Source organism: Pteropus medius, unplaced genomic scaffold, assembly GCF_902729225.1.
Source record: "Pteropus medius unplaced genomic scaffold, Ma_sr-lr_union100, whole genome shotgun sequence".
Taxonomy (NCBI): Eukaryota; Metazoa; Chordata; class Mammalia; order Chiroptera; family Pteropodidae; genus Pteropus; species Pteropus medius.
Genome location: NW_024347791.1, coordinates 14,482,837 through 14,503,221, shown reverse-complemented (window position 1 = coordinate 14,503,221; position 20,385 = coordinate 14,482,837). Strand labels below are relative to the sequence as shown.

General features: G+C 37.2%; 1 protein-coding gene across 1 annotated transcript in view; it reads right to left on the bottom strand.

Moving 5' to 3' along the window:
• Positions 1 to 1,175: 1,175 nt before the first annotated feature.
• Positions 1,176 to 20,385, bottom strand: part of CALCR (calcitonin receptor) — a 48,045-nt gene continuing 28,835 nt past the window's right edge. The window contains exons 7-12 of the mRNA XM_039878284.1: positions 17,600 to 17,753; positions 12,503 to 12,563; positions 12,353 to 12,419; positions 9,882 to 10,100; positions 9,464 to 9,505; positions 1,176 to 1,642 (exon numbers count right to left, since the gene is read on the bottom strand). Coding sequence (XP_039734218.1) covers positions 1,388 to 1,642; positions 9,464 to 9,505; positions 9,882 to 10,100; positions 12,353 to 12,419; positions 12,503 to 12,563; positions 17,600 to 17,753 — 798 coding nt within the window. The 3' untranslated portion in view covers positions 1,176 to 1,387. The remainder of the gene's footprint in view (positions 1,643 to 9,463; positions 9,506 to 9,881; positions 10,101 to 12,352; positions 12,420 to 12,502; positions 12,564 to 17,599; positions 17,754 to 20,385) is intronic.

Genomic DNA, 20,385 nt, shown 5'->3' with positions numbered 1-20,385 from the left:
TAGTATACAAATGAAATAACAGGAACTGATTACTGTTGAAAATTCACAAATTAACTTCAGGTGCCAGTAATGATACTGACTTATTCAGGGATTTTTAATGATTTTATATTGAGAAAGTAAAGAGAGATAGGAGAATATAATTTTGGGTTTTAATGAGAAACTACTTTAAAAAAATAACTTGGTATATGGTTAAATTTGTGTCTGTTACATTTTTTTTCTCTCTGGTTTTGCTAATAGCAGTAAACAAGAGGTCAACTGCACACTGCTTTCTAATCAGCCCTACCAGATCTTCCTAGAAAAGACTGAGATCTTGTTAAGCTTTTGAAGCTGGGTGAAAGGCAGTTAATGGACTTTTATGTCTTTTTTATTAAGTCTTTTAATTACCAGTCTTAAACAAATTTGTGTTTTACAGCTAGATAGCACCCAAGGGCAAGAGGTAATCTGCTTTATAAACTTTGGAGTAATTTGCTTTATAAATCCTGGAACTTCCGAAAGTAGAAAACTCTCTTTAAAGAGAGTATTCTCTTCCACTAGGAATTATATTTTTGGCAGTTTTGTGAAAAATTTAGCAAAGGATTCTTTGTGACCTCTCATTCTAAAAATGTCAGTGACTAAAGCACATTCAACACGAAGGCCAACTCCTTACTGCAGTGAGGGCGGCCCAGTGGACGGGATCATCCAAGACCAGTCTGAGCATACAATATTAATAGACCGTTTAACAAATTGGCTCGCCTAATGTTTCGATCAAATTGACTCTAATTTTTTTTTTTTTTTCCATTCAAAGCATTACATCTTCCTGCCAAATGCAGGTCTTTCCACCCCATATGCTCAGTCATCTCTATATTAGAAAGCCACTTTGTCTTGCAGAGGTCATGTTGTAATTGCGTGGTTTACACGTGTGGATGGTAAAACATCTGAGTAACTTTAGAATTGATTGAAATAAAAAAAATTAAAAATCAGATCCATAGCCAAATACAGAAATATTCTAATTCAAAGTTTAGCATTAAAAAGAAAAATAGTGACAGTGATTTTAATTTTTCAAAGGTATAAATGGCTCAAGATTAATAAGGAGCACCCTGTATCTGAACTAGGTCAATTTAATTGTGTTTTTCTTGGATACTTTGCTTGCATTACACCTGCATTTCAGTCCTGGATGAAAGATGGAATTCACAAGTGTTGCATTGGGAGATTCCATTCCTTAGACTGTCTCCCATAGCAATAGTACCAAGAAGAACTTTCTTCAGATTCACTATGGAAAAAATCACTTAATAATTCTTCACAAATGATATTTGGCTCCTGGGAGGATGGGGATCACTTTAAACGCATGGTTGGTCTTTCTCCCAGGGCATGAAGGCTCAGTAATCACAATGCTATATTTGTTTCACATTTAAGCGCATGATTCCTGCTCAATGATTTCCATAGGGATGTCTTCAGCACCCTCCTCGCCCAGGTTGATGGCGGGTTCGTTGTTCCTCGGCTCCTGATGGCAGATGTAGACAGGGATATCGCCAGCCTCAGCCTCCGCGGCGGCTGCAGCTGCAGCTGCAGCGTGGAAATGGGGGCGCCTGTGGTTGCGGCCCCCCCGGCGCTGGTCCCATTGGATTTTAAATTGGATCCATTGACGCTTCACAGCGGTTTGGACCTGAAAGAAAAAAGGGAGTCTTGATCTCATATAATTATTGGACATGACCCCAGCCAAGTTTATGGGCACAGTTCTTGGGCTTATCAGAGGTTACGGTGGGTTGGTTGAACTGCAATTCTGATCTAAAGGGCGGTGCAGTATATGCTCTGGCTATGGAATATAGTCTTGGAAGAAGAATTTGCAAATTGGAGAACTGAGTTAGTTACTTGTCTAAGTACCATTTGCAAGGTTACTTGCTATTTTTGTGCAAAGGTTTTTTTTTTTAGCCCTTACATCCAATGAATGAAATTTGATTTGGTTTCATCAATATGGCACACACATCCTATTAGGGAAAAAGAATTGGAAACAGTGTATTCCTTCACACACTTTAGCTTTCTGCACTCAGCTGTTGCCATTCAGGATAGCAATGTGCGACATATATCACGTGGGCTGAACTTGGTCAGGGTTATTCTCTTCAGGAGAAGGAATTAAATCCACATCAAAAGTGACATGAAGTTTTGGTCTGATAGTTTTGTTCTTTAGCTATTTACCAAGAATGCTTCTATTTCAGCCACTCAGCCAGGCAAATAAAGGAGGGATTTAGTGTCCAGTAGGAGCAGTTGGACACCAGGCAGAGATGCTGCCAGTGAGAGGAGCGAAAAACTTCATCATTCCACTGCTTTCACCTGAGTTGGCTCGTCTCTCTGCCAAAGTGTTCCTTAGCTTCTTATTGCCTTGACCTTCATTCTCCCAAAGAAACAAACTATCTATTTTCCCCTACCAGCTGTATGGTTTCTTCCCATCAGGCCTCTACTCACTTCTTCTGCCTGGAATGCCCCTTGCCCACCCTTCACCAATGCTAAAACCTCTTTTTAGGACTCAATTCTGCTGTTCTCCCCAGGAAACTTTTCTTGACCCGCAATGGAGAGTTAGGCATCTCTTTTCTGTGCTTTTGTTGCACTCATCCGGGTATTCATTATTGTTCTTACTACTTTTTATTATAAGATTTAATATGTCTCTCTTTCTTCCTGTATGGTGAAATACTGAAGATCAGGAACCATGTCCTATGCATCTTTGTATTTCTAGAACTTGTCATGCTGTTTGGCATAAAGCAGTTAATCAACAAATATCTGTGGACTGGTTGTCAGCATTCATTCTAGAATGAGTTCACAACTCTTCCAGTGCAGAAAACGATCATCCATGACTATGTTTTAATTAGTGTGACGGTGTCCAGTAGTATTAGGGTGGGGATGCTGAAAATGTCTAGAGCGAACCAAAGAGAGAAACTAAAGTTTTCTTTCATGCAACTATGAAACCCTGGGTTTTAATATAAGACTTAGAACCACAGGTTTTGGAGAATTTGAATTCCTCCCTGAGGTGATTTGCAAGCCACTGGACGTCTGGTCCTCTACAACTGTTGCTGGCTCTCTCATGAAAGAAAGTACATGTTTCTGGGAATTGCTCTGGAGCTCAAGTGGGTTGCTACTTTGGGAAAATATTAGAATCACTTGTAATTTTGCGCTAGCAATTGTCTGGGCAGGAGAGAAAGGTTGTCATTGAATAACATCACACCACCTTTTCATTCCTTTTTAATCTTTAGATCATTTCACTGGGTTTTATGTGATGCCATGAAAAAAAAAAAAACCTATTGAATGGAATCAGGAAACCAATTCTGCCCACATTAGCCATGTAATCATGGGCAGGAAACTTAACTTCTCTGAGACTCTTTTCTTTAATATAACTCTTCTACTTCACCTAGATGTTTGAAAGATTAAATTGTAACAGGACATATCAAAGTGGTCTCTAAACTTTAAAGTACCATACAGTGAAGCCACTGTTATTACTATTACTATACCATTATTATGACAGGTTGCTGACTTTAGTCTTTAGATTAAAATGAAACTCTTCTGTCATTTTTTTGGAGGATGGTTGTGCTAAGAAAATAAAAAACTCTCAATACACACACAGTTTCAGATATCATGTTTGATTGTCACTTCCTGTGAAATATCTGATGCTAATGCAAATGAAAAGAGTTTTCTTCACATTGTGGTTTACACTGGGAAAAGGGTGCTGTTGGAGCTTTTGGGAAAAGGAAGGAAAACACTCTCAACAGGGAGATCATCCCTAAGAATATATTTTCCAATGCTAGTATGTCAGACTCTCCTCTTTCATTGATCCCTTCATCTTCCACATCACTCCCCAAGGAGATCCTGTGCTTCCCTGACTAGTTTCTGGGCTTTTGCTTTGCAATCTGTGCAATAGGGAGAGCTACAGAATTGGAGAAAGACTGGACTGATTATATCAGAAAGGATTGATATGAAACCATAAGCTGACTACATCTGGAAAAGCACATCCCTACTGAGTTAGTTACATTTTCAGATAAAACATGAGTAAATTTTACTTTTTGCCATGCAATGAAATTCTTCCTTTAGTATCTTTTCAAGAATCTAGTATATATTTATGTGGCTTTCCAATTCTCTTTTGGAGTTTGGATTTAGATTTCTACACAATATATTTTCTTGTCGAGACTAGCCAAGAGGTGGTGTGGCTTTATTTCGGCTGTACTGCCTATTAAATATAGGTCCTTACATGCCAGGTTTATAATCTAGGAATCACTAAATGCCCTGTTGAGAAATTGTCCTTATAACTAAAACTTACACAGATATTTAGAGGTGTCTGAGGTAGACAGTAATAAGTTTAGAGGGAGTTTGTAAAAGTGACCAGCAGGAAAAAAAGGAAGCCTGTGTTTCTTCTCACTTGTCTTTTTAAAATAATCCCCATTGGAGCACCATGCATATTGATGAAGTACCCAACTCAGCATGAGGCCAAAGCATTTGAAGTCTATTTTAATTTTTAAAAATTATTACTAAGAAATGTTCATAGCCCTCTATAATTGTATCTTATAATTATAACCTATCCTTTTTTATGGAGATGGCAATCTGCTTTAATTGGTAAACCACACATATTAGAATAGGCCCTTAGCAGCATGTAAAAGACACTTTAATAATCACACTTTAATAAGGGCAATTATCTCCTACAATACTACAGGTTGAGCCTAATGCTGCTTGGATCCAAGAATAAGGACATTGAATAAAAAATAAATAAATAAACAAGGAGATTTTCATTGTCCCTGAAGCATCAGAAATGTTAGGAGATGCCAAGGGGATAAATACTATAACGTACAAATAGAACAAAGTTTTGAATTACTATATGAATTCATTACCCATTATAAAAGCAATTAACACAGGTCACTTTAGAGTTTCCCCTGATTATATCATTTTTTTTTTTATTGCCAACTTTAAAAAACAGCCCTGGTCTGACGATTTGAAGACATAATTATTACACCTGGCTCTATTATGAACCGGCTGTGTAAGGTTGATATATTTGGGTCTCAGTTTACGTAAAACTTTCTGTAAAAAAAGTTTGTTTTTTTTTTTTTGTAAAAAAGAAAATCAGATTAGAATCGAATAGTTTTGTCCTAGTCTTTGTTTTCCTGTTAAGTCCATCATAAGCACCTGCACTTATGTACTTAAATGGAAGGTGGGGTTTATACCAGAAGTTTTGAGGCAATGAATAAAAAGATTTCAAGGCCAGCTCCTTCACTCCTTCACTTTCTGCCACTACAACTCAACAGACCTGCTGCAATCTGAATTTAGAATTAAAAATCGTAATTTTATTTTATTTTTTAAATTAATTAACTTACAAAAATTGTAATAAAAAAACACTTTAAATTCACTTGGAAGTTAAAAAGTAATTGCATGCTTTAAATGTTTTGATAAGACTTTTGGAAGCTGGATCCCTATTATATCCTATTAATTAAATGCTAAAAGATACTTCTGAATATTATTCACAAAGTTGTAACTGATATTTTCCCCACCTTTTTGGAGGACATATCAGCAATATCTCTACTGGTCTTTACCTTACAGAATTTTTTTTATCTTATAGAATTTATACAGTCTTTAGTTTAAGGTAATTGGGTACTTGATGATTACAAGATAAGGACTTTCTAATTCCCTTTCACTACATACTTTCCTATGTTTGGAAAGGCTATCTTGTTCTAAACGACAATAATAAATAAGCATCATTTGTAATAAGGTTAATATTTTTGAAAATATTTAATTATTGTGTTTCTTAAATAGCATCACCCTGCATCTTCCCCATTCATTAAGTCAAGGTCATTCATTGCTCAAAGGACAAATTAGATTCTATCTAGGGTGCTGATTCTCAAAGTGTGGGCTCCAGATCAGCAGCATCAGCATCACTTGGGAATTTGTTAGAAATGCGAATTCTTAGGCCTCATCCTTGTTGTACTGAATAGGCAACTGCTGGTAGGAGCCCAGAAATCTATGTTTTAATAAACTTTCCAGGTGATTCTGAGGCACACTTAAGTTTGAGAATACTAGTCTAGAATAAAGAAGTCATTGCTTAGCTTTCAGTCCCAAAGCTGACCTTTCTGAATCTCTGGAAAGACATTTGTTCTGACAAAGCAGGTTTCATTGAGTGAAAGAAAGAATTTCTAAATAGAAAAGCTTCTCTTTGCATATGTAGTGAAAACCTTACTTTTTAGTAAAATTGAATTTTACTAAAAACCATGACATAGAGAGTTTGTAGGATATGATATAGGGAGAGCCCCTTTCAGACAGGAAGGAGAAGGGGTCAGTGCAGAGCTCTTCCAATTCCAAGGGGAAGAGGAGAGAGCGATATAGAGACATAATGACCTTGCATTTTCCCTTCATAGTAAGAAGACCTGGGAAAATGGAGAGAAGAAAGAAAGCAAGGAATAATAGGAACATCCCAGTATAGCAGGTTTTTCTCATTGATTCTGAAAGCATAATCCTGAAAATTGATAGTCCAGCAAAGAAAGAAATCCCACATTTGTCCTGGTACTATGTCCAACATGGTGCCTGAGCAGTGGAATGGCAGGGACTAGCACACGTACTGAAGACAGAATCACAGTGTGAAGATAGGGTCAGGAAATCCTGGGCTCCTCAGGTGGCTCGGATGAGAGAATTGTGAATCAGAAGAGGTCTGGGTCTTGGTTGAGGAGGCTACGGAGTGAAAGGAACTCGAGGGTCCATAGAAGTGACGGGAGCTACCATGAACTTCAATGGAGGGGCGAGCTGCCAGAATAATATTGGGTGACCAGCTGCATCTTTGAACAAAAGCTTTTGAACTAAATATTTTCTAGAAAGAGACTTGTAAACCGCAGGCATATCTTGGAGATATTGCGGATTTGATTCCAGATCACCACTATAAAGCGAGAATTGCATAAAGTGACTCATAATCCTTTTGCTTGTGGAGGGTCTTGGCTTCAGTTTATAAAAAATACAACATCTGTGATGTGCAGTAAAGCGAAAGCATAATACAATGAGGTATGCCTGTATTAGAGGTTAGTATAGTGGGCTTTTCAAAGCGAGATGAGGTAAGTTGCAGCAAATTAACAAAATTTTAGTTTTCACACACTCTAATTTGTGACCATTAAGTTGAGATCCTTCCGCCCATGTGCTACTTTGATCTACAAACTATTTTATCCACAATGCAAGGGCAATAGCAAGACACTTGGAAAAGGGAGAAAATCCACTGTGTTGTTGTACTCTCTCAAGTTTTAAGCTACTGCTTGGGAAAATTGGGCATCTTTATAGTCATAATCATCTTTTTGAGGACTCAATAATTTTTTGAAATGTTTGGATGGTCAGTGTCCACATATTTGGAAGAGCTGTTGTAGGAAATATTTGATAGAGAAGCATGCTCTCATGGTCATCTCTTGATTTGTATGACTGTAATCCTCCAACTTCCTTCACTGGTTCTAGTTGATCCATTGACTATCTAAGCTATTTCCATAATAGGAATCACTTATAACACATAGGTAATAAATAAAAATTAAAACCTCTATCCTCATTGTATTACTGACATATTAGTCCCCTAGGTTTCTGGTAACATTTAATATTCAACCAAGCCCCTTCTCTGATGCAGATGGATGCCCTGCCTGTGTTTAGTGTTGTAAGAAAATACTTATTCTCTTACTCAGAAGGCCCAGCTGAGACCCAGATGCCTAAATCCAACAGGACTGTGATACTACACTTGGCACAGTGTGCAACTTTTATATTATTAGCAATGCCACACTTGTACCTTCCTCTGACAAGGAGATCTTAATTAAAATTAAGATGATTTTTAATTTTATGGGATGGTTTCTTTATTTCAAAAAGCAGAGGTAACATTCAAAGGAACTAGACACATTCAATTGCTAGGAGTACCTCTGGGCTTGCTTTCTGTGCTTGGCGCTTCAAAGACAGGATCATAGTTAAGACATAATAAATATTGAGGTATTTTTACAAATGTATGCGATCTTCTCATGTTCTCAAGGGACGCCCCTCCTGAACCTGATTTTTAGATTAGCCTTATATTAATATTATTTTAGATGAAAACGTTTAGTTTGTATGCCAATCTGAAACAACTTAAAAGGCAAGGACATACATCCACAGAAATTGAAATAAAGATGGGGTGATCTCAGCCCTCCTTATTTATTAGTTTTTACTATTCTTTTTTTTTTTTAAGGAAGAGACATTTCAACAGCTGGCAACAGAAGGATGTTGGTTTTTTTTTTATTTCTATCCCAGGCCTTCAGTCTAGTCCCTAGCAATAGTAAATGCACTATATATTTTCGTTGAATAAAAGAATGAGTTCATGGATAAATGGATGAAGGAAAGAATAAAATGTACCAGGTAAAAGGGAGAATAGAAGGAACAAAAATATTGGGGTTTAAGATGAGGAATAGGTTAAAGAATGGCAAAATATTATAGGTGCTCACTAAATATTGTTCAATTGAAAAAATAAAAACTAGAGAATCAATTAAATATAAATCAATAATTATTAGAAAATTTTTCTAATTACTTACAGGAAAATAATATCTTAATCTCTTAAAATATAATTTGCCTTGGTATAGAATTATTCTGAATGGGAATTAATTTAATATTATGAAAAATACTTTTACATTAAAAGTTATGTGGCATATAACTACATAAAACATACTAACAAAGCTTCAGAAGAAATCATAGACATAATGCAGTGCAGTGGAAAGTTTAGTTTATTCAATTAAGAATCAGGAAATTTGAGTTCTAGTTCTGGTTCTACAACTACGATTATAACATCGGGCAAGTCACATGATTTTTCTGGAGTTTAGATTTCTCACCTGAAAAAAATGAGGGAGGTTTCAAATCATGTTCCCTGAAGTCCTGGGAATTCTTTGGTACACATTTAAGCGGCTCTGCTTTTATGTTTTACAAACTGGGCTCCTACGCGAGATTTCATTTAAAGAAAGAGAATTCTGGCTGAAAACCCCTGAAAACACTGGCCATAAAGCTCTCTAGATTTTAGTGACCTAAATATTTAGAATAAGTTACTTATTTTAGAATCTGTTTTGCATCTTAACCTCAGGGTGATTTTTAAAACATTGCTTAAGTGGTATGACACCGGCACCAAGCAACTGGAAAAGAAGGCAGTGAACCAGTACGAACTGGCTGGATATTGGCTCTGCCCTCATGAGGAGTTTGGTCTTTTAAAGAGAATGAGGACATGACTTGTGTTTTCATGGGAATCTAGAATAGATTTCACTATTGCTCATGATACAATCCAAGGATATCAGAACTTAGCTGCCTGTCTGGATAATATCCGTAATTGTACCACACATACATTGTGGTGGTGGAAATAACACAATCCTGCGAGTGATGAAATCATGTGAGGAAAACTGTAGAAGTAAGGGCAAATGCAAAGAGACCCTTTGGAAACTGAAAAGTGCTGGCTTTATATAAATGCGTGGTGGTATAATGTGAAATGCCTGCTTACCTCGCTGTTGTAGAAGCAGTAAATCACTGCAACAAAGAATCCCTAAAAAGAAGAGGAAGAATAGAGTTGAAGTTATTTTTGTGTGCATTATGTTGATTAACAATCAATATAAATAGACAACCTGGAGAGGAATAGTTTGCTACTGCAATTGCAAGTCAAGGCTCGATGAAAAACAATTATTACCACTTACATCTAGTGCTTTGCTATAAGAATATTCCATTAGAAATGTTTTTTATTTTTATTTATTTATTTTTTTTGTTGTGACTCTATCATTTAGCTAAAAGAACTCTAGTCAATCTGGTTGATACAGTGCTGGATTTAACATGGAGATTTATAGGAGAATATGCTGATTATAGTGATCATCTTGCATCCACTAGCTGAGCAAGTAGTAAAATAAATACACCATTGGCTTCCTTACCTGGAAATGAATCAGAGAGTGCATCAGGTAGTCATAGATTTTCCCAAGCACCTTGTTGGATGGTCTCCAGGGAAAGACGACAAACTGGATTCCCAGCAGGGGCACCAGGATCAGAGTGGCCCTCACTGCCTTCAGGTACATGTGCGAATCGACCTCCTGGGTTTCCCTCATTTTCTTCACGAGCACACGGACGATGTTGAGTAGAAAGAAGAAGTTGACCTGCAAAGATATGATATTAATAATGAAAAAATCATCTAGGTCAGTACCACTTAAGGACACTCACTTTCCTTAATTCTTGTTTGTCCAGCGTGGGGAGCAGATGTCACCTCCATAGGATGTGAGAGACTGCATGAGAGGTTGTGCAATTTGCCCCAAAGTATCAGTGTAAACAAGATCCTTTTCAGACTTGAATTAATATTTCCTTATTTTTTTCTAAATGAGAAAATATTTTTCCATACATGTAAGTATATTAGGTTCAACTGTAAATAGGGTGTTTGTTTGTTAAGTTTTACTTTTACAAAGAAGAAAAGTTTTAAACCTTGCTTTCTTTTAGATCTTGCTTTCTTATCTTTTTGTTATGAAGATACATCCCACAGCCACAATGATTTAATTAAGTAAAATGAGGACTGAAAATTTTATCTGTAAAGTCTATGTAGCGAAGACAGCTAACCTAGCCTTCTTTTTTAAATAACATTTTTTTTTTTAAAGAAAATAACTACGCTGAGGTATAATGTATATTCAGTAACATGGAGATTTTAAGTTTACACTTGAGAAGTTTAGACAAATGTATGCACCTGGGTAACAACACCACCAAAAAAGAAAAGAGCATTTCTATCACCCCAGAAAGTCACCTCCTGCCCCTTTGTACTCTATGGCTCCCTCACCCCACCTCTGGCAACCACCAATTTCTATTACCATAGAAATAGAGTTTGTAATTTTCTGTGTCTGGCTTCTTTGGTTTAACATACTACCTATGAGATTCGCCTATGTTGTGTACATGAGCATTTATTGGGCACGCTGAGTAGTACTCTATGAATAATATGCATTATTTGTTTATTCATTCTATTGATGAAAATGGAATGGTTTCCACAATTTGACTATTTGTATATGAATATTTGTATATGAGTCTTTGTGTGAAAGTGTGTTTTCATTTCTCTTGAATAAGTACCCAGGAGTAGAATTGCCTGTTCAAATGGTAAATGTATGTTTAGCTTTATGAGAAATTGCAAAACTATTTTCCCAAGAGGTGGCTTCACTTTATGTTCCTTCCAGCACTATATGAGAATTTCAGTTGCTCTTTGCCTTGCCAACATTTGGTATGGCCACTTTTTAATATTAGACATTCTGGTGGGGCACAATTATTTTTGGCTATGAAGATTAGTTTTGAACAAAGTTTTTAGAATTTAATTGATAATTTATTTAAAAATAATTAGAATGATTTTCCTAACTGAAAAAGAAATAAATGTTACTGCCCAAGAAAGAAAAGAGACCTTTAATAATAACTGAATTCTTATGGGGAGTTGTAAATATTCAAGGCCCGTGTCAGTGGGTCTTTGTGAAGACAGTTGGGCTAGTAAATACTTCACTACTCTGAAAATTTGCATTAAAAGCCCAGGAAAATTAGAAGACAATCTGGATGATAACACAATTTAATCAGTTATAAGTTGATGCCTCTTTAATGCAGGAGCAGAACATGGTCTATGACTCAGACTGTTTTTACTTTCCTCACTCTTATTTGAACAGAATACCATGTTTGTGGTTAATGGGGAAAATGTCTAAATATTAAATTTGATGGTTCTGACGCTGGCCAACACATAGTAAACCATGGGTATAAATAAAGAGCTTGGCTATAGATTCAGACAGTCGTATTCTCCCCTAACCCAGCTTCTTACTAGCCATCTGATTGTGGGTTAGTTTACTTGAGTCTTTGGGTTTAGTTTTCCTAATAAGTAAAATGTCCTGATGATGTATTTACTTTTGAATGGCTGTTGTTAGAAACAGCATAGCAATGTGAAGTGTCTGAAATATTTTAAGTGCATGATCATTGGTAATTAGGATGATGGCTCATGTATCAAAGATGAAGTGGAAGATGGTTTTGTTTGGCAGAACCCAGAGAAAATAGTGCAGGGGGACTTTGTGATCTCTCACTTTCTGATCAGCAACACCTTTGTCATTATATCCCTCAGCATCTTGGTCTTTACCCTTAACTAGGAGAAGTTAGTTATAGAATTGTTAAAAAAAAACAACTATATCATTGTTGTGGGATATATAGAAATGAGCTTATGTGCCCACCCCTAATATTATTAATTTTTTTTCATTTGAAGACTCAAATCAAATTATTCTTCATATTATAGATTATCATTAAATTAGCTTCATTTGAAAGTTATAATACATATGCTATAATTGACCCATCTTCACAGAAATCCCCAGATATAACACAGTTAATCATGAATTTAAAAAGCAGTTCTCACCACTAATGCTGCCATGACAGGGCCGTGGATGATGTAAAGCAAATAGGTTTCCACACTCAGCCAGCAGCTGAATAAAAGGGGGGAAGAAGACATCAATACAAATACATTTTATTTACAAATATATTAACTAAAAACCATGATAATACTTACTTGTCGTTGAAGTACAGCGCCCTAGTAACAGCATGGATAGTGGTTGGCACCAGTGGGAACCCTAAAAATGTGAAAAGGTACAAATTACACCTGATTTCTTGGGCATAAGCTGTGACTGCAGTTGCAGGGAAAATAGTAGTTCATTTTTAAAAAATAATGGCAAGTTAACTGTCTCTGTCAAGATATTTCCCTGATGCTTCTGCACAAATTATCTTTGATTAAACCGGGCAAAAACACTCTGTTAGAATACCACGTGCTTTCAGAGAGTTTGATTAAGAGCACCCAAATAATTAAAAGCTGTTTACAAATTATCCAGCATGACAGGTACATTGTTACCCTCACAATGACTATTATACAATTATGTCTATGTGATGGTGATGATGACTGTTGACTGAGACCAGAAAGCTTTTTATTGTAGGTGACATGGGCTCTCATATGGAGAGAAATTGGGTCACCACAGAGGGAAATGACCTGGGACAGCATATGGAAATGATCGTCTGATTGCTCTGAAAGACGTGTCTTTTAGGCTTTTTGTTTTTCTGTCTGTTTATCTCACACGTACCAATAGCTGGTGCACTCATTCCTTACCCTCTGTCAGTTCTGGTTGCAGAATCTTTATTAAGGCAGCTTAGTATCGACTTCCCTGACTAAACTAGAAGGGCTAGTGAAAAACAACTTTGAATTTATAAATAGAACAATGGAGATAGTTACTGGCAATGCATCCCGTCAGGTTACCCCTTTTTAAAATCAATTTTCATTCTATAAAGGTAATCTAGAGTAGAGTTGTAATTTTCGTAAGAAAAAAATTCTCATTTTTTCTCAGATATACCCATTAACAACAGAATATTGTTTAATTTGGTTGAGATATTTGTAGAATGAGTTTGAAAATTATCATCAGATCAGAAGTGAATTAGACCTACACACTTTGATTTTCTGTGAATTATATGCAAAAAGAGAATTCCTGCAAATATTGAATTTTCACCCAAGAACAATTTCAGCTTCTAAACCCATGAAGCATATAATTCAATAAGACCATCGATTAAATGTTTGACCTAAAAGAATTTTGATTTTGACTATTTACACAAAACAATCGTGTTGTATTCAGTTCTAATATACCATTTACCTACTTGAGATTAGAAAGAGAAATTTATTCTCGGGATTTATTCTGAAATATATATTTTAAATTAGACAACAAGAGAGTCATCAGGAGATCTCACTTCCACCTCATTATTTTGTAAAAAGGAAAGAGTGTTTCTTACTTAATATAGAGAGTAGTATAAACCCCATATCTGCTAATTCCTAGAGCTCTTTGCCCTCCTCTACACATGATACCTCTTTTTATGCACTTTGCTTTTTTCCCCTTCTTCGTCTTCTTCCTTCAGATCCCAAGAGCCATAACAACACTTCCCTCCTACTAAAGATGATGAGGGTAAGAGTAATTCTTTGTTCCTAGGAGTATTTTTTTTTAGGGGGACTAGATAAATTGTATTTGCTCATTGCAAAAGTCCATGGGGAAAAGGGGATTTCCCGCTTTGATTTATAAAAAGAGGAGAATCAGCAAGGCAAAGAAATAATCTGAAGAGGGTTGTGAAATAAATGATTTTTCTGAGAACTAAACCAGGATTTGAAGTTGCTTTAATTTGAGAGAAATAGACCAGTAAGAGTTCCCATGCAGACTTGTAAGGGAGTAACTACTGAAGGAAATGTTCTTTCATTTTCTGATGGAGAGAGGTTCACCACCAGATACTCTTTACCCAGAGACAGTATTCGTAATGCCTCTTAGAATCCTTTGAGATCCCTCCCAGGTCCTGGAGTGGGTAGTATTATTTACAACTGAAATGAATGGATGAGATGTGCATCACTTGCAAATGATGTTAGGTCTTAAGACATAGATTTTTTGGGCCAAGTTTTCTGCTGCTGCACTTTCAGACTTTTCAAGCATAGATTATGCCTTATTTCTTGGCATTGTAAAATTTAAGACCTATAATACTCTTTTGGTGTAAAAATAATTTCAAAAGAGCAATAGCAATATTGTCTGTTAAATTCTTTAAACTTTTTGTGAAATTATTCTTCTTAAGAAGTTATTTTGGTTGTAATTTACTTGTTTTCTGCCCATCAAAAGATAATGCTTGCTTAAAGTTCTAAGAGAGGGTTATTGATATAAAACGTGGCTGCCTCTCAATCTTGTTCTCAAAGTTGAGATTTGGTACCGATTTTTGAATGTTCCAGAGTTTGGTGAAATTTTGGGGTGTGTGTTTGTGGAGAGAGGAGTGAAGAAAGGTGGATATAGCACTGGCATGTTAAAAAATAATTACATTTTAGAATTATACTGGTTGACTATCTCTTTTTCCAAATGTCTATCGATGTAAGTACAAATCCTTCTTATTCTTTTAAATTATCAATTCTGTGTTAGCTTACTGAGTGCATTGTTCTTTAGGATTCTATTTGAATCATTCTGATAAAGCTTTAAGTGTTATTGATTAAGAAAGGTTAAGGTATCCTATAAATATTTTATTTATCTTCATTACTTTCCTTTTGAAAAAGTTGAAGCTTGTTCCTTTTTTCCTCTGAATTGTTTATGCGTGTTAAGTGCATATCTTCATCAAGCTGTTTCTGATGATGCCGAAGAGTTTTATAATTAATTCACAATGTATCAATATGGAAAGAGCGGTATAAATTGTTCCTCCTGGGTGCCCTCATCTCTGCTGAATGTTACAAGCGAGAACAAATTTATAGCCTTTCTTCCATGAAAATTTTCTGAGTGTGGCAGATAGATGTTCTTGAGTAGTCAAAACTGGCACAAGAAGTAAGCCATACATTTTATTTCACAGGAAATAAGTAAAACAGGTGGGACATGAACGGTCTCTGTGTGTGTGCATGTGTGTGGCATACCTGCCTGCGGTAAGATGGTGCTTTCAGGCCTTCGATTGGAAGGCATGTGACCAGCACCAGTTATTACTATTGTGTTGGGGTCAAAATTGCTATTGAGGGGATTAAATTGTACCCAATTGATTCCCGGCATGACTAGCTTTGGAAGTTTAGAAACGGTTGAGAGGGTATGTATGCATGTATGAGGCTGAGGAGGGCAGGGAAAGGAAAGATCAACCTCGTGTGGAAGGCTGGCACTAAGAGAAAAAACAATGAAAGGCCATTTTGACCTTTGTATTCTGACCTGTTCTGAGGACATGGAAGAACAGAACCTAACACCTGTAGTGGGACCAGCAGGAGAGTCACAAGCTTGATTTCCATTTTCACTGGATAGTTAAGAAGACAGGATACTGGGGCTGCCCATGCTGCCCCTCAGGGGGGAGTGGCCCACAAGATGAGGTGTTTTGGGGTGTATTCTAGATGGCCATCTGGTTCACAAAGACCTCGCTCCCATTTTTTTTTTCTGGATAGGTCACCTGCATTGGACATATTTGCACTATGTGACAATATTCCCCTCAATATCCTTAGCCACAGCTCATTGAACCATGGCTGGCCCCTTGACTTCAGCTGGACCAATCAAATTCTCTTGCCTTGCCATTCAGAATTGAGACTTAAAGACAAGCTTTTAGCCTCTCTGTGTAGCTGAAACAGAAAAATGTGAACTCAGGAAACATTTGGGTAGGTTGTATTTACCATTATGATTGGGGGAACAGAGACCTGTGATCTATGGTTTATAGAGAAAGAGAAGGGTTAAAACAGATGCTCAGAGCAAAGCAGAGACAAAGGGTAGAGGGAGGGTTCTCCTAGTTGTCTGATCCCTTGGTACAGCCCATTTGTAAGCCTACCTATGTTTCAGCTCTTGATTTCCAAATGATAGTCCAGATTCTGATAATTTCTTTCTTTTTGCCTAAATTAGAACATCTTATTCTCTGTTTTGGCACCATCAGTTCAATGTTGAGCTATCCCAAATGTCTTCCAACTGATCCACTATTATAAGATTATCTCATTGGGTTTGGGTCATGTGATGGGTTAAAGTCTCTGTATTTCTGTTAGAGATTGAGTGTTATGGAAACAAATATTGCATAAGGCCAGCCTTGTGGTAGATTCAAGAAAAGACTTTGGGCTACTTATGTAGACATATCTATACAGTTGGCAACAATACCTGTTAGGCAGCAGTTTAAATACAAAGGTTCATGTTCTTAGAAAGGCTTTGGATTATCCTTCCTCCTCAGTAAATCTTTCCTCTTATCAATATTTTTCAGGGTTCCCCCAAATGATGCATTAATGGACAGGCTTAGTTAAAGGTAATCCACAGCCTCTGCTTTGGGACTCATAGTCGCCCTGTCAGTTAGCAAGGTCAGTGCTGGCTCTGTGGTGAGGATCCTCCTTTGATGTGGAATGTGGGATGTGTCTTTTTTGGTAAGGCAGCCTGCATTTTTGTCCCAGAATCTTTTCCCTCTCATACTACTTTGCTATCTGTTCTTCTTCCACCAGAGCGAACTAGACTGTTAGCAGCCCTGAGGGAAAGGGAGTAATTCTAGAGAGCCTTCACAGACCTCAGCACCCTACCTACCTCAGTCAGTCTGTACAGAAGCAGCCACAGCTTAAACAATCCAACCACAGGCTTTGCAAAACCATCACCACGTGCTATGATGTCAGATAGGCTCTACTTGGAGACCCATCAGGTTATGTCTATTGCTCAGTTGGACTCCACTTCCTGACCTTTCACTTGAAGAGTCCTGCTGATGTATTGACAGGAAGGAGTATTCACAAGGAAGGGAAGTGGGGCCAGGGTGGAGGACAAACAGAATCCAAAATGTAAAATTCTCTTTCGCTCTATAAATAGATGATAAAACTGAAGGGAGCCTAATCAGCTCTTCTCTCAATCAGGGCATATTTTTGACCATTCATTAGCTGGGTTACCTGAGGACACTCATAATCATACCCCTTCATCTCCGCACTGACCCCCACGTTCATGACAATGTGTATGAACTTGTTAAAGGGCTTCTACCACGCAGTCTTGGAGACTGAACTGTCTTCACCAGTGTCACATCATTCCTCAAGGACTTTGGCCTCTGATGGTTCTCTGAGACTAAGACTAGAAGGAGATTGTAAATATACAGACAGAAGTGAAGGTGGCTCAACACTCAGCTGAAGGAAATAACATACCCCAGCCCAGGAGATAATACCACCGCATGTGTTGTTTCTCAGCGAACACAGCCACCACGATGAGTGTGTGAAGATAGATCCCTTCACAGAGCATCCAGAAGTAATTGCACGCCATCATGTACTGGTGAAAAAAATGCAAAATCTTGCAGCTCACCTGTCATAAAGAAATGGAAATAATCAGCAGAAGAAATGGGCAAGGATCTAACAGTGAACAGAAGGTAAATGTGAAAATGAGCCAAAGTATCTGCATTCAGTTTCCCCAAGCATCTGTCAACACATGCCACCCTCTGTATCCACAAATCAGAGTGATAGTGCATAGAACATTAGCACCACATATAAACAGCCATCTAGGGGGAATGGAAGCCTAGTCCCCAAAGTGTTCTTTTCCAGTTGCATTCTGGTGACTTACATAGACTAGATAGGTTCATTTTCCTGCAATATGTCTGATGCCCATAATTTTTGAGAGCATCCAAGGATTCATCACATGACTTTTATGGCCCCTTTTCTATGGTTAATGAGGCAAATAACCTAGAAATTGTTAATGCTACTCCTGAAGTTCATTGATTTGTTGGTGATAGCTTCTTAGCAGCAAAGAGTTGATAACCAAGTGAAAAATTTCTCACATGTGAGCCAGGAGCTATGCTGAACCCAACCGATGACTCCTGTTTTGGTTACTTACTGGCCTTCCAGTGCTGATAATTCTGACCATTCAAGAGCATGAGTTTTCTGTTCCAGTAGATTCACAGTGCAATAGAAAACATCCTGACTTGGAGTCACATGTACACCAAAACCTCATGAGGAGGAATTGTATAACTTTATGTCAAATGCCAGTGCAGTTGATAAACTAAAAGGCAAAAGGCTCTCATGTCAACTTGAAAACTGTCAACTTCTACATTCTTTAAAACTAGCAGAATGAAGGAGAAAAATTCTCGAGCCAGGAAGTCAGCATTACATAACTTTGTAGGGAAGGACTGAAGTCTTTCTCCAGAGGAATTTAAAGATATAATGTTTTCGATTCAATGTGAATCTGTCATGCAATCCTGAGCTGATTTCTAATAAAGCCTCAGAGAACATGAGCTTGAATCCGTGGAACTGTAGTCATGATTTGGTGTGTTTAGGGGAAAAAAAAAATCATTGGAGAAAAAAGTCCCATCTGAGATAAGAACATTGGAAGATGACTGAGAAATTGGCAAAGCAAGCACTGTGGAAGTGTTCAGCAAACAAAACTACAGTAAATAGAAAAGCAGGGTACGCACGCGATAGAAAAGAAGAGCTGTTAGAAATGTGGCAGAGGAATAAAAATTAACAGCTTGCTGCGCTCAAGGGTCTTTATGTGTTACAATGAGCAAATTATATGACTCTTTACTGGGGAATCTCAAGCCATGACTGATTAAGTTTTATAATCTAACACCATAGGCCTTTTGATTATTTGTGATTTACAGACCTCTGAGTACACTCTGCATTCTGCTTTTACACTTAGTGCCTTTTAGATTGAAATAATACTTTATAAATGCTCCGAGTTTCCATATCTCCTATGCTATGCTGTGTAACACAGAAATGAAACTGGGTGTCACGGTTAGAAAAGGACAGTGCTTAAGGCCTAATGACAATGGTAAAAATATTATAAATAATATTTGCTAACATTTGAGAGTTGTTGTGTGTCAGACTCTGTTTTGTGGATTTTAGGTATATTGGTTTATACAACCGTCACAAACAACTCTGTGAGGAAGGTGTTATTGTTATCTTCACTTTACACATTAGGGAAGTGAGGCACAATGAGGTTAAGTAACTTGCTCAAGATTACAGAGTAACGTGGTAGGAAGTAGAAGAGCTAGGATTTGAGATCCTATAGTTCAGGAAGAACAATGCTGTAGTATTTGGAGCAATCCAGCGAAGAACAGCAAACATCAAACTGATTGTTGCTCCATAGCTTTCTAGGAATGAACTAACATACCCCAAAGAAGTGTATAAAACTCTTTATATCCCATCTGGAAGTTTTTTGGGAATAAAATAAGTCTATAAGAAGTTTTGCACTAAATGCATGATAGCCTTTTCAAAGCAGGGGAACAAGCCGTCAATGTTAAGATGAAGACTCACTACATAAACCATGTCATAAGACACCTTTATAAGCCACTGATTTCCTGTGTAGAGTATGAACCTGACTGACCAGATGAGAGAAGCTGGAAGTTGGGTTGATGCTTCTACCCATTCTAGGAATAAATTCTTCAAAACCATATGGGAAAGAGGTTGATTATAAATAATAAAATTTAGGACTAAAGAAATTCTGTATACTTTTCTGCACCACAGAATCTTGGTTGAAATACTATTTATTGGTTTGGACATGTAAGTAAAGTAAAGTAGCATAAATGTCCAGGGTAGGCTACTTCATTCCATGCCCACACCTTGGCATTATTCTCTCTGCATTGTCCCTCAAATCCATCATACCTTTTTATTCTCAATCTAATTTCTCTCATACGCTACCAAAATGGATAAGTCCAGCTTAGTTTTATCTGTGTTGGTTTCTCATCTCAAGAACTCTACTGTCCCTGTCACCTCCCTCACATGCCATCCTGGGTGTCATCAGTCCCTAGTGTCTCTGTCCTGAACATCCATTTTGAGCTGCTCTTCCTGTGACTAGGATGAAGTTCCAACATAGTCTGGTGTCTCAACTATTCTGAATGAATGAAAATTAAAAAAAATTCACTTTGTTTTTCAGAACTTGTAATTCGTTTGCTTTACTTATAGAGGTTATATAAGATGTGACTCTATTGTTTTGGCTTTTGAGT